The 14,241-nt window shown below is 33.7% G+C and overlaps 1 protein-coding gene across 4 annotated transcripts in view; it reads right to left on the bottom strand.

Annotated features, from left to right (window-relative positions):
* Hacl (2-hydroxyacyl-CoA lyase) overlaps positions 1-7,912 on the bottom strand; it is a 36,100-nt gene extending 28,188 nt beyond the window's left edge. Inside the window, exons 1-4 of one of the 4 annotated variants that reach the window (XM_076469811.1) lie at positions 7,451-7,912; positions 3,610-3,714; positions 1,696-1,736; positions 879-959 (exon numbers count right to left, since the gene is read on the bottom strand). In XM_076469811.1, the coding sequence (XP_076325926.1) occupies positions 879-959; positions 1,696-1,736; positions 3,610-3,714; positions 7,451-7,510 (287 nt within the window). In that variant the 5' untranslated portion in view covers positions 7,511-7,912. Of the gene's footprint in view, positions 1-878; positions 960-1,695; positions 1,737-3,609; positions 3,715-7,450 lie in introns of those variants that run through there. The other 3 variants (XM_076469812.1, XM_076469813.1, XM_076469814.1) reach the window with 3 other exon arrangements.
* Positions 7,913-14,241: the final 6,329 nt, after the last annotated feature.

Here is a 14,241-nt window from a genome sequence, read left to right as displayed (position 1 = left end):
ACACTTTTCTGGCTTTGATAAAATCTCTTATAACTCATTAAAATCATAGAGTTTAAAAAACATGTTCATCGTTCTACTTACAAATTGTTTAAAAAACATGAATTTATCGTGCCGAGAGTTTTTATAGAAAAAAATAACTTATATACACATACATTTATAACTCGTGATGAATATTAAGAAAGGCTATGAAATAATTTATCTTTTAATCTGACATTGATGGATTTCATAGTAGTATACATTCAAAAATTAGAAATTATAAACTAGACATCAATATCTTTTATTTCAAAATTGAAAATAAAACTCAATTACTCTTACTCTCCATACTGAAAATTTAAACATCAAGTAACTTTATTTCTAGCTTCAGCTCTATGGGTAATAAAATAACAGAAAGAGTAACATTTGGAATAATTCAGATTAGAAATATAACCCTCTGTAGAACAGCTAATCTCACTAACCATTAGTTTTGCTCAGTTTTTATTCAAATCTATTGTTTCAAGTTAGTCCTAGGGAGAAAATAGATAGACTGATAATATATCTGTGCTATGTACCCCACTCCCACAAAAAAAACTTTTTTGATCAAGAGAAGAAAAAGAAAAAGATTAAAATAATATATAACTGAAGAATTTCAGAAGATACATTCTACAGTATATTCATACACATCTGATAAAAAGCAAAAACAATATATATATATAAACACACACACACACACAGTGACAACTATAGCTTCAAATACAACACTGAAACATACCATCATTTATGAAATACACTTTTCTGCTTATAATGTGTCTAGTGATAACATATTCAAATCAAAGTTACATATAAAATCATTTAAATACCACACATCTTTAAAAGCATAGAGAGTAACATCTGCCACTAACCAGCCATTAATATGAGCATTAGCCATTCCACCCACAGCATGTAGAAGTCCTGGTCCTGAAACAACAAGACAAACAGCTGGCCTATAAGAAAAGAAACAACCACAAAATGTCACAACTAGCAACAAAAACTAGTGTCAAGTGATCGCAAGATCAGTAGATAATGTTAAACATAAGTAAACTGGGGTAAAGTGATCACAAGATCAGTGAATAATGTGGAATATGATTAAACTGGTGTAAAGTGATCACAAGATCAGTGGATAATGTGGAACATGAGTAAACTGGTGTCAAGTGATCACAAGATCAGTGGATAATGTGGAACATGAGTAAACTGGTGTCAAGTGATCACAAGATCAGTGGATAGTGTTAAACATAAGTAAACTGGCATAAAATAATCAGAAAGTAAATGCTGATTTTATATTTCCTTACTAAACACTTTGAAGGAAGTAAAACCTGAACATTTAATGGACAGTTACCTAACTGAGCATAACATTATCAGTCGAAATGGTTCTGGTTATGTTCATGAACAAAAATTTAAGGTAATAGATATTGCAAGTCAATACTAAAAGTAATATTTAATGTACATTTATATAAAAGCTTTCAATTACAGTCTGTGGGGATTCTTCACAAAAACTTTAAGGGGTGGGACTTAAAAGTCACAGGTCAGTGAAATATTATTATCAGGAAATTCTTTAGGCTAGTACCACCCCAGACATTATCTGATGTTTCTTTTCTCTCCTGAAACCTGATAACACTACTTGCTTAAGTACCCTAGCACAATATTTTTATAAGCTGCTGTTTATTAGCAATGTCTACATACCTTCTTGTAAGATACCCCATTATTCCAGCAGCATAGCATGCCTGAGAAAGAAAGAAACATTTTATATTATTTTAACCTACCTTTTTAACTATAACATTTTTGAAATGTTTTCTTTTCTAGTGAAACTCATCATAGGAATTTGGTAACTTTTAGATTGAAATGGTGGTTTTAAGAGAGTCTGTACAGAAACAGCCTTAAGAACAAAATGGCTACAGGTTATGTTTTAAAAAGACATGATATACCACATGAAATCCTTTCTAATAACTTGAGAAATGATACATGTACTTCCTATATCATTTGTCAGTTAGATCAGTTCACAGACCTAGATATCAGCCAAATAATTTCAGTAGAATATCCTACATTGAAGTAGAATATTTTGGTTCTAAATAGAATATCTTAGTGTCAGTAGAACATCTTAGTTTCAGTAGCATATCTTAGAGTTGGTAGGATATCTTACTCTTAGTAAAGATCTAAATATACTTTCCTATTGTTCAACAGTCAAAATGTGCTTCAGTACAAAAGTAAAAAACATGTATTTTTTCCTCTTTCATTGTAAGCTGAAGAAGTATACTACTTTTAATAGTGATTAAGTAGCATTCATTTCTAGTTCTAAATATCAACAAGGATAAGAAAAGACTGGCAATAACCACAAACATGTGTTGACAATACAAGCCTACACACATACATGTACACAGATATACAATTCTTATCCCACTTCAAGATATATTTTACATTTGACAAAGATAAGCTGCATTAAACACAAACCTACATATATACGTTTTATCCTGTCACAAGATCATTTCTGTCAAACTGTACTGACAACTAACACCAATGTATCACACTTTAATCAAGATATATTTATACCTTGTACACAACAAATAAAACTGTTAATTTGAAGAAGCAAGTGTGCTTTTTGTGGGTTTATTGATAACTCTTATCTACCAACTTACAAGTAACACTCTTAAGCATACAAACAGCTTACTGTTGTTAAAACCTGTATTTCTACCAAAAACTACTAACAATTACTTCTACAACAGCACTGAAATCATGTAACATAGAAAATGAAAAAACAACTTAATAAACATAAACTAAAGAGTGGTCATTGTTATTTTACTTCAAAAATAAAAAGATATGTGTTCAAACACACGTTGTGACATTATTCATTCATCAGAGGTTTCTTTTACATCATATATGGTGAAAATAATTCTAGTTACATAACTATTTCCTCTTTTAATATTTCTAACAGCTTAAACACAACTTAAGTTGTTGTAGATCTGATGTTAACTGCAGTAGAATAAATTCACTTGCTTCTATAAAGTAAATCAAGAAATGTGATAGCAAATACTTTATGAAAACACTTGTTATTCAACACTCTATATTGAAAACACTTATACCTATAAACTGACTCTCTGACAACCTGTAGACTCAGGTAGACACTTTACATTACACACTATGTTCTAGATATTTCCAGGACTTGTTTACCTTCACATCATATGCCCTCTAGCTAACATCTAAATTAAACATTTTGCAACAATATTCTTTTATAGATTATTTAGGCAGAGTATTCATGATGAAATTTTGTAGAATGAATAGTAACTGCCTGTTGTGGAGACGCACTTGTAGAGGACGACATTTCGAAAGTCTTCTGCCTTTCGTCTTCAGGTCAGTGTATATAAAAGAATGACAACACCTACACACACACTGACCTGAAGACAAAAGGCAGAAGACTTTCGACTTTAGGTCAGTGTATATAAAAGAATGACAACACCTACACACACACTGATCTGAAGACAAAAGGCGGAAGACTTTCAAAACTTCATCCTCTATACTTGTATCTCCATAACAGGCAGTTGCAATCTATTCTACAAAGTTTCACCATATTGTAACAATACATATGTATAATATCCTACTTACAGATTGCTCATTACGCATTCCAATGAATTTTATACCAGATACCTGAGCAGCCATTGCGATCTCGACAACTGGAACCCCAACCACTCCAAACATATATTTAACATCCTGAAATAAGAACTTAGTTATTACTATTACATTGTTCAAAACTAATGGGGTAGAATACTTATATTCCTACTAATTTTAATAATCACTTAAGGAACCTTAACGTCTTTGAAATATTTAATTTATTTTCATTAAAAAATACTTCAAAAGAACATCTATAATTATTTCAAATATCAAACCAATTACTTTCTTTAATTCAAAATTACCTAATTTCTATCTGTAATAACAACAGTTTCATGTATTTGGCTGACCAAGTAAATCATTGGTTTTCTAAATTCTTAACCCCAACAATAACTGTAATGCACATTTGATCAACACCACACATTGTTGGTTTACTTGCCACTGGAGTTGGTAAATGCTCCTGTATTACCACCAGGGTGAAAATCATACCATGTCAATTTGTTCCTAGAGTACTTATTATACAGGTAAAAGGAATTTAATTGAATCATTTGTAATACACAAATACAAACTATTTTATACCACCTAGTGGTTCTGCTTGAGCAAGGTTGATGTATTAAAATCTGATCTTGCCTGTTGATTCAATTGATATATGAAATACAGAACCTATTCTTAGTGCTCTCTGTCACATGGTATGCTACCATTAATGCACATTTCAAATAATACTCAGGAACTTCAGTAAGTTGAGAAGACACGTTTATCATGATTAATGTGAACGAATGCTAAAAGTGCACATGTGCGTCCTTGTAAATATGTTAAGATGCTCAGCACTTGGTCTTCCAGTCTTCCAAGTGCCACAGGATTCTTGAAAAAGGTAATTCTTTGGTGAAATTTCTAGTCCACTAGTTTCCAGATACTCTATTGGTTTGTAACTAACAATGACACAAAATTACAGAGCAGATTACAAAATAATCAACTTCTACATATTTTTTAATTTAAAAAGGTGGCATTTTAAATTGCTCACAAAAGACAGCTAGCTCTGACAATCAAAACTAAAATTAGACAATTGTGTAATTTTCTCTTTACATAAAAAGTTCTAGCTTGTTTAGATTTGTCAAACTTGTGACTTTAGTTCTTATATAATACTCAAAAGATCTTTATTTTTATAGCTGTGAACATGATATAAGCTCCTCAGACAAAATTCTGTACATCCAATTTAAAAAGTCCAGTGTTATACTGACATTATGTCATTTTCATTTCTCACCACATTCAGTTTTTCTTGTTCTGAACTTAATCACACCTTCACTAATTCCACTCAATTTTTTTCTACAACTCTTAAAGACATCTCTGAATTTCAGGTGTTATTCTTAAATTTTTCTGTCACCTTAATACTGCTGATGTTTATTTACATTCACTGTGCTCTAGTTAAATAGTTTCCTTGTGATATTATATCAGTATTCACATACATTGTACACTGTTTAAACAGTTTTATATTACATATATTGCACTCTGTTTAAACTGTTACCTTGTGATATTATGTTAGTATCTACATACACTGCACTCTGTGATGTCAACTAATTAACTAAACCGATTAAGAAATGTGTGCACTGCAAACATCACTTCCCGTAGCTCAGAAAAGGTGTAGTAGTTTAACTGGAGAACAAGCTTCACGTGAATATTGACTTCCAAATAATACAGAAATTACTTGAACATTCCACTTATTCATTATAGCCAGATCTCTCCACATCTTTACTAACAGCCATATCTTTCCACATGTATACCTAAAGCCAGATCTTTTGTTTTGTCATCAAAATACTTTTATAACAGAAGAAATGTTAATACCAACTAGTGTAACAAATCCATAGCAGAGGCAATGAAAATATCTTTATAAAACACTCATACTCACCTTCTTCTAAAATCTATGTTTATCATCACACACGTCTTCAAGTTGTCCCATTCCATGACATAACTATGAATATACTTTTAATTTTCAATTCTTATAGAGCACTAGTTTCTTTTCTCTCCAGTGTCAACTCATTATTTTAAGACCAATGTTATTTTTTACACTGCACATAGAATAGCAGCAGACTTCTTGTATATTGATCTTTTCATCATGGCACAAGAGTTCTACATTAAACAAAATGTCTTATGGCAAATAATGTGCAGCACAAGAAATTAGTTAAGATATTCTTTATTGTTAGCCACAGAAATGACCAGACCTTCTGTTTCCTATCCTTTCCTCCTAGCTGTTGTTTTGAACATGAGACATACTGCCATAAGCCAAGTAGCTTTGGCTACGTGGAGCTGCTACCCCTTATGGATAGTACCATACCATTTAAAAATATCTCTATGTTTCATTCCTTCATTACCTATGAATGTTGGGTAAAAAAGAACAAAACTCTGCAGGCCAAAATATGCTTCTTTATCACTATAAGTAAGCCTATTTTGGGAGGGTACCACTTTTTGGTTGATTTGGTTTATTTTGAATTTTGTGCAAACCTACACGAGAATTACCTGTGCTAGCCATCCCTACTTAGCAGTGTAAGAATAGAGGGAAGGCGACTAGTTCACCACCCACTGCCAACTTTAAGCTACTCTTTTACCAATGAATACTGGGATTGACCATAAAGTTATAATGTCCCCATGGCTGAAAGGGCAAGTACGTTTGGTGTGTCAGGAATTCAAAGCCACAATACTCGGATTACAAGTCAACAGCCCTAACCATCTGACCGTGCCACTACTTTTGGCATGCCATTTATATTGATGCTGTATTCACAACATCAGTAAAATAATTTTTGTAATTTTCAAGCTGAATCCCCATCAATACCACTCTAACATTCATGTTGTGCATGAAAATACAACATAAAGGTAGGCAATGTAAATGTTACACATCTTTGAGGCACAGCATACATACACTTATTGAGTAACAAACTAACATACATGTAGAATAAAAAAAAAACAACTTAAAAAAGTTACAGCACTTCTGTATTTAAAATAATATATATCCTAGTGCAGCACTTCCAAATTGTGGGTGTCAACTGCTAGGGGATTCTGGAGTATCTCCATAGAATATTGCAAATATATAACATGAATTTTCCATTTTTTACAATAAACAGAAATATGATTATATATGCAAAAACAACTCACTTGGGTTGTTTTTGCATATATATTTCTCTACAAGTGGGTTTTCTCGACATCACTGAGAAATGTGATTAATTTACAGTTAAGTTAAACTCATTGTTTTACTTTTTCTATTATAGTATTTAATGTTTAAGTATAATACAGAATAATGGGTGAATATATGTAACCCAATAAAAGTTAAAACTTAAAAATGTGATCCTAGATAAAGTGAGAGCAATGGCTAAACAAACCCTAGTGCACGTGAATGTCACAAAATTGTCTGTAACATAACATTCATAAGTAAAAACAAATCAGTCCTTTATGACGACAATTAATTTTACACTGATGTTCTATGTTTACTTGCACAAATTATAGATTCACTGCCAATCACGAAAGCTGTCGAAACATGTATAATTGAATAGTATATATTTAAATAAATCTTCCAATTTCCAAACAATTGCACGTAATCAATAGAAACTTATTTCACGACATTAATCATGTAACGTATGTTGTTATGAAATAGCATGCACACATGCAATTTTGAATATATACTATAGTGAAATTTTTATTACGCCGTGATTGGATTAGACGATCCATCTTTTAGTAATATAAATTTACTATCATATTATTATTATGTTACATTAAAGTTACAAAACTTATAAACATAAATCTAAGGATTTAAAATTGTTATGATTTTACTAAGCTTTTACACGAGACCCACTTGTCTTTTTAAGGCTGTCACTAGAGCTTTACATCCATCACAAGACTGTTCAACCTCCATGATGACTGCCCATGAATCGAGTGAATACGTATCTCACGTGAGATGGGGGTGGAGAAGAAACAAAATGACAATCGCAATTTTTTTTTTCATTTTTTAACATATGAAATCAAATACAAAAGAAGTAACAACAACGCTATCAAAGATTTTCAACATTTAATGTACAGCGCAGAGACCACAAGAGTGTTGAATTTGGACAATAAATAAAACCAAATTTAAAAATACCAATTATTTTTATTTATGGCTCATGAAGTTCATATGGCATAGTGTGTTGTAGTTTACATAGTCCACAATTATTCTCAAAACTCATGACATGCACACGTTTTACTACTGTAACGACAGTACAGATTATAACTTTAAACATCGCTAATGTGAAACCTGTTGAATGGCTGGCACGCTACAGTATCAAACTGCCAGATTTAACCATATGACCCCTCTAGCGGGATTTCGGCTCCCTTTCGGGAAAGTTAATCTAAAGCTTATCATTCGACATAAAATTGGTGATGAAACAAGGGAGAACTTTATACTTTATTCATTGAAAATGAACAATGCCAGTGTACACTAAAAATAAAAAATGTAAGCATTAAAACACGGCATTCAAGTTTGTTGTTTTTTTTATTGACGAATGCTAAAGTTTATTTCAGTGTCACAATTCGGATGGTTGTTAATTTCACTCTTCTGCAACTTCTATATAGAATATATCTGTACTAAGGGACATCAGATATTTGTTATAAATTTCCGTGTAGGTGCTTTGTACGGGGTTAATTACATTTTTGTAAACCAGAAATTTAACAATTCTTTTCCTTACGTAAAGTCTACCAATGACAACGGTTATCTTATAAAAGCTTGTATCAGTTTGACCTTGTGTCTGCGTTCACTCTCTTGGATGGAAAAGTCATCTCAAGAGGGGAGGGGTATGTGGAACAGATTCACAGTCGAGTTAGTATGGATTGGGGTTCCCTCACTTGAAGATATCATTTGGAGTAGTTGTTTATATAAGAAATATATGATGTGAAGATGCAATATAACATTAATCTTTTTGTTTCTATCCTGCTCAGAGTTAATGAAATTCATTTCTATCCTACTCCTTTTGCCAGAGAAAAGTCACAACAAAACCTTTTGAGCCAGCCAGTAGATATGATTTGTTTCATATTTCTAAATACTTATTTTGTTTATCGATTGTCTTGCGTTTTGCTTGTTTTCCCCTTGTTTTAGTGTTCATTTTATCCTTCAATTAACACTCCTAAACCTGCATTAATACAGAAGCTTTAACTTATCTGTTAGCCATCAATATACCAGAAACTCCTGAAAACTATAGATTAGTCAAAAGTAACATTTTGATGCCATGACAAAAAGATTGCCATTGCAGAATTTATTTTGCATCTGACTTTTTCCATTTGACTTTCTCGTACTGTAACATTTATAGATCATTAATCGTTAAATGAGAACGAAATAAGTGAATGTGACAAGGACTAGGAAATGTTTTCTGTTACACCCAAAAACTGTAAGAGATACATCCTCGTTCTTTCTGTATTATTGCGAGTTTAGCTTGTGCCTAACTGGATAATCCCAGGCATCCTTGAAATGACTTCATGAGCCGTAGAATAAGATCACAGAGAAGGATCAGGGTGGCGTCATACAACTAAATACCTCGAGATGTTCTGGGGTTTCTCTCTATGGTACTCAAATGTAATTGTTGATAATATCTGACTTTGAAAAGTGCTGGATGAATTACCTAAAATGAAATAGAGGAGAAAAGTGTAGAAATGGACAAGTCTGATTGCATTCATCACAACAGAATCAGAAGGATCAAGTAGCATCTTGCTACGATCCATTTGTAATCCAGACTAGCGAGGCATTTTGGTGGTGAGAATGATGTGGGAGTAATGATAAAGTGTTTCGTAATATATCGCGTACTTGTGATAGCAATGATGGCACCATCTTCATTGTTTGAATCATGCTGCAAGTTATGATTTAGCACAAAGACATTGCATTCATAAGAATGCATTCTTCTCAGAAGTAATTGAAGAAGGCAAAACCCTGAGACCACATTCAACAGTTGAAGTCAGTGTGGTATAATGTGTTGTCTCATATCAAATGTGTCATGGCATTCTGCACAAAACTTCATCCAAGTATTCTATATTTGGCACGATATATGCAATTTTTGGAGTTTCAGAAGAAGACGAGTGTCTTCAGGGACTCTTCACCAAATGCACACTGATTCTCAGCCACACAGAAATTAATAGTAGGTTCCTGTCTGCACCATCATTTTGTTATGGTAGTGTGTGCTTTTTCTCATAGCAAAGCCATATTGAGCTATCCGCTGTGTCCACCGAGGGGAATAATTGTAAATCTGTAGACTTACCGCTGTCCCAGCGGGGGACTTATGGTTATGATATGAAATTGGTAAACCCATTGGTCAAGGCAATAGAACAAGTTATGGGTTGAAAGACTGGTCGGTAGATTTACCGCTGAAAAGTAATTATGATCTTTATATTCCAAAATATCACGTCATGACTTACATTTTCTCATTCCTTCAGTCATTTTGTAAATAACTATGAATTTATTTAAATTATTCTTTAATATAATGGTTGTTTTTGTTTCATGCTATCAAGTCATGTTATATTATACATACATATGCATTATCTCATGTGAAAGAAACTTATTTATTGTGTATTTGGTACACAACAAAGTTTTATAACAAGAATAATTAACTATAATCATGTTTTTTCAACTTAGAAAGGCGTTCATACTATAACAAGCTTTGTTGAAATACTGCATTCCTTTTTTACTATGTTTGGGGTTTTCAAGAAAAACAAATGTATATCAGTATTTAAACATCACTGCGTCCATTATATCCATTGCCGACGATTAGTCTCATTTAATTCAGAACTCGTTAGGCCCATTGGTACACAATAAACACAGAAGCAGTCACACAATATTATACATTATTCTTTTTCTTGAAAACTCATAACAGACTGAATGAACAGTGTAGAGTTAAAAATATAATAAGCCAGTACTTATCTTATGACAAGTGTAATCAGTGTTATAACTTTATTACTGTTATTTTTTAAATGTCAACATTTTTGTGGTTTATGAATTCACCGCTAGGCTACTTATTTTATTGTTAACTATTAATATTCCGAGTAAATCATAAATTATATGGGCATTTCCAATTTTTCTCGGATAGTAGAACTTCACACATGAATGTACAAATATTATATCAACTTTAATCTATAAATCTACTGATTTCTCTTTATTGGTTAAAGGTAGAATTAACATATGTGTATTAGCAATGTTAACGACGCCTCATTATTTGCTGGAATTACGAAAAACTGGCTAGTTAGGTGATTGTGTAAGCACCAGTTGTCCTTGAAAAAAACTAAAACTATAAAAAAGTTGTATTCAAATCACTGGTGACCAGAATGGAATTAAACTTTCGTTTTAATGTTTTCCTTCCAGTATTCTATATGTTACCACTGGGTAAAACTGCTTTACTTCTGCGATATCAGAGATTAAAATACAGTAGCTATCATATGCAGTTTAACACACCTCTTTCTCAACACGTGCACTGAAGAGATTCCCTCTACTCCCATTGAAACATATATTCCATGCATGAATTTTTTGTGTTTATGCTACAAAGTACAGTTTTACTAAATTAGAACAGTGTTTTTCTAATGCCCTAGAAAAATTTTTTATACAAGAAACTGTAACACTTTTTTTCTAGGAGGGGGTAAGAAATTTTCCGGCTGATATGCTACAAAATGTTTCGCAGCCTGTTTATTTTGTGTTTATTCACTTTCTTGACCACTCAATAAGATTTGTTTGTTTATTTTGAATTCCGCGCAACGCTACACAAGGGCTATCTGCGCTAGCCGTCCTTAGTTTAGCAGTGTAAGACTAGAGCAGTTGTTCCCAACCGGGAGTGCTTGCACCCCCAAGGGGTGCGAGATAAGATTTGTTTTGGCCACCTTCACCTTTATTCTTAAATAAATAATTACTGTGAGGAGTGCGAGAACATATTAAGCTTTTTCAGGGGTGCGGGCATAAGAAAGGTTGGGAGCCACTGGACTAGAGGAAAAACAGCTAGTCATCACCACCCACCGCCAACTCTTGGGCTACTCCTTTACTTTATCAACAAATAGTGGGATTGACCGTCTAATTATAATGCCCCCACGGCTGAAAGGGCGAGCATGTTTGGTGTGACGGGGATTCGAACTCGCGACCCTCGGATTATGAGTCGGGTGCCTTAACCACCTGGTCATGCCAGACCTTTTTGTTTTGTCCAAAGTCTTTTGAGAGCAGAAGACAAAATAAAAAGCATCATTTTTCAAAATGCTGTGGTTTTGCCCTAAGGAAAGGACTGAATACGTTGTATTAAACAACTCTGGAGTCTCTCCTCGTCATGATACTCCATGCCGTCACATCCATTCCTTCAGTACTCGCCAGTCATGCATCTTGACAATAGTCACGCAGCGGAATTTCTATTGCCACAGGTCCTGTCTCAAGGCTACCATGACCTAAGCACATATCTCCTCCTTGCAGACTTACCATAAACTATCTAGTGTACTAAAAAGACGATGCTTTAACAGCAGTTTAATCACACAGAAATCCAGGGGCATATGGAATAGAGTATTTGCTATTCTTCAGCTGTTTAAGGTAAAGAGATATATTTAAAAAGTATTTTGTGTTTATGTATATGACGTGTGTCGTTTTTCAGATGGAGATAAGTTTTTATTATGATGTGTACTGTTGTTTAGGGAATATAGATGACTTTTGTCTTTAACCTTTGTGTTCGTAGATTCTCAAGTATTACAAAACACTGCACTTCGCTTACCACAGATGAGATATGACTTGTTGCAGGACTCTTTTTGGATAATTCTGTTGGCTCCAGTCGATTCACATTCCTTTATTTTCAACGTCATTTAGTACCAAGGGTATCCGTCACAGAAATTATAATCCTCCGATCTAAACATATCTTTATTTCTTGCATGTATTAATATTTTGCGCCGGAAAGGGACGTTGTATACCATTCCCAAAAGCGATCCATTTTATTCTGAAACGTTAAAATGTAGTTCTGATACAATCTGTCCCACCGCGACTTTATATTGATTTTAGTTGTTATGTGACTTGTTGATTTGTATATTCAAAATCGTTTTAATATAAAAGTTATTTGCAAATACTCTTATACTTACAACCCTTAGAAGAGTATAATACATGATACATGACCTTTATAAACGTCAAGGAAAGTATAATGAGATAAGTTTTTAAAAAAGTATTATCACTGCCGGTTTGGAATGGTTTGATGGCTGAGACGCTGAGAGTCGTTGGTTGGAATCACAATATTTTCGCATTTTAGCCATGGAGGCTTTATAATGTGACGGTTAGTTCCCCTATTCGTTGTTAAAAGAGTAGTCCAAGAGTTAGCAGTATGTGGGGTCTTTCCCCTATCTCATTGCTAAGCGAGGGATAGCTAGCGCAGGTAGTTCTCTTGTAGCTTTGCACAAAGTTCAGACTAAACCTTTGTTAGACCACCCATGTATAGATCTTTTCAGTCAAAATAGTTAGAGAAATTGTCCCTTTTGAATATAAGCATTACCTATTTGTTATTTTCCGTTACTGGCCGTGGGTTTGTTTGTTTAAACGCAAAGTCACAGAATAGGTTCTCCACGTTCTGTTTACCTAGTCGAATAGAACAGTAAATCTTAACTTTATACATCTGTAAACTTAACGCCATCTGATCGGGAGACATTTATCAAATTTTAGAATAATTCATGATGACGAGAAACCCACCTGAAGAGAAAATGTATTCTAAAGACAGCTGGTATGGGTATTAAAACTTTATTTAACAAGTTCCTTTGATATGACTTGCCCACCGGTGGCAAAGCGGCATGCCTGAATCAGGTATTAAAATATTAAAAACCTGGTTTCTATACCAGATTTAGACACACCACGAATATCATAGCTTAGCTTTCTGCAGGCCTGGCATGGCCAAGCGCGTAAGGCGTGTGACTCGTAATCCGAGGGTCGCGGGTTCGCGCCCGCGTCGCGCTAAACATGCTCGCCCTCCCAGCCGTGGGGGTGTATAATGTGACGGTCAATCCCACTATTCGTTGGTAAAAGAGTAGCCCAAGAGTTGGCGGTGGGTGGTGATGACTAGCTGCCTTCCCTCTAGTCTTACACTGCTAAATTAGGGACGGCTAGCACAGATAGCCCTCGAGTAGCTTTGTGCGAAATTCCAAAACAAACAAACAAACAATTAGCTTTCTGCTTAACTACAAACAAACAGTTTAATATAATTTATTGTTCTGTTAAGGATAACCAAAACGACCTTTCGTTGGTCAAACTTTCCAAGCAAAGATTGTGCTCAGATAATAATTAGTTAGTAATATAAATAACAACTCATAATACCGTTTTTATAAATTAGTAGCTTTTAAATTAATGCCCCCAAGTTCAAATTAACTTGCAAGCTAACAAGATTTTCTGGTGTATACATAGTGTTACTTTTGTATATGATAAAGGGTAGATACGTAAAAATGTATCTCAGGACAGCTAGTGTGGGTATTAACACTTTTACTAATAAAGCAGAGAACAACATTTCGACCTTCTTAGGTCAACTTCCCTCAAAGTGTTAATACGCATACCAGCCGTCCTGAGATACATTTTTATTTCAAGTGGGTTTCTCGTCATCACAAATTGTAGATACTTCCTTTTCTAACACTTGCTATCTAGTC

This window comes from Tachypleus tridentatus, chromosome 12 (genome assembly GCF_004210375.1).
Source record: "Tachypleus tridentatus isolate NWPU-2018 chromosome 12, ASM421037v1, whole genome shotgun sequence".
NCBI lineage: Eukaryota > Metazoa > Arthropoda > Merostomata > Xiphosura > Limulidae > Tachypleus > Tachypleus tridentatus.
This window is presented reverse-complemented; position numbering and strand designations above follow the sequence as displayed.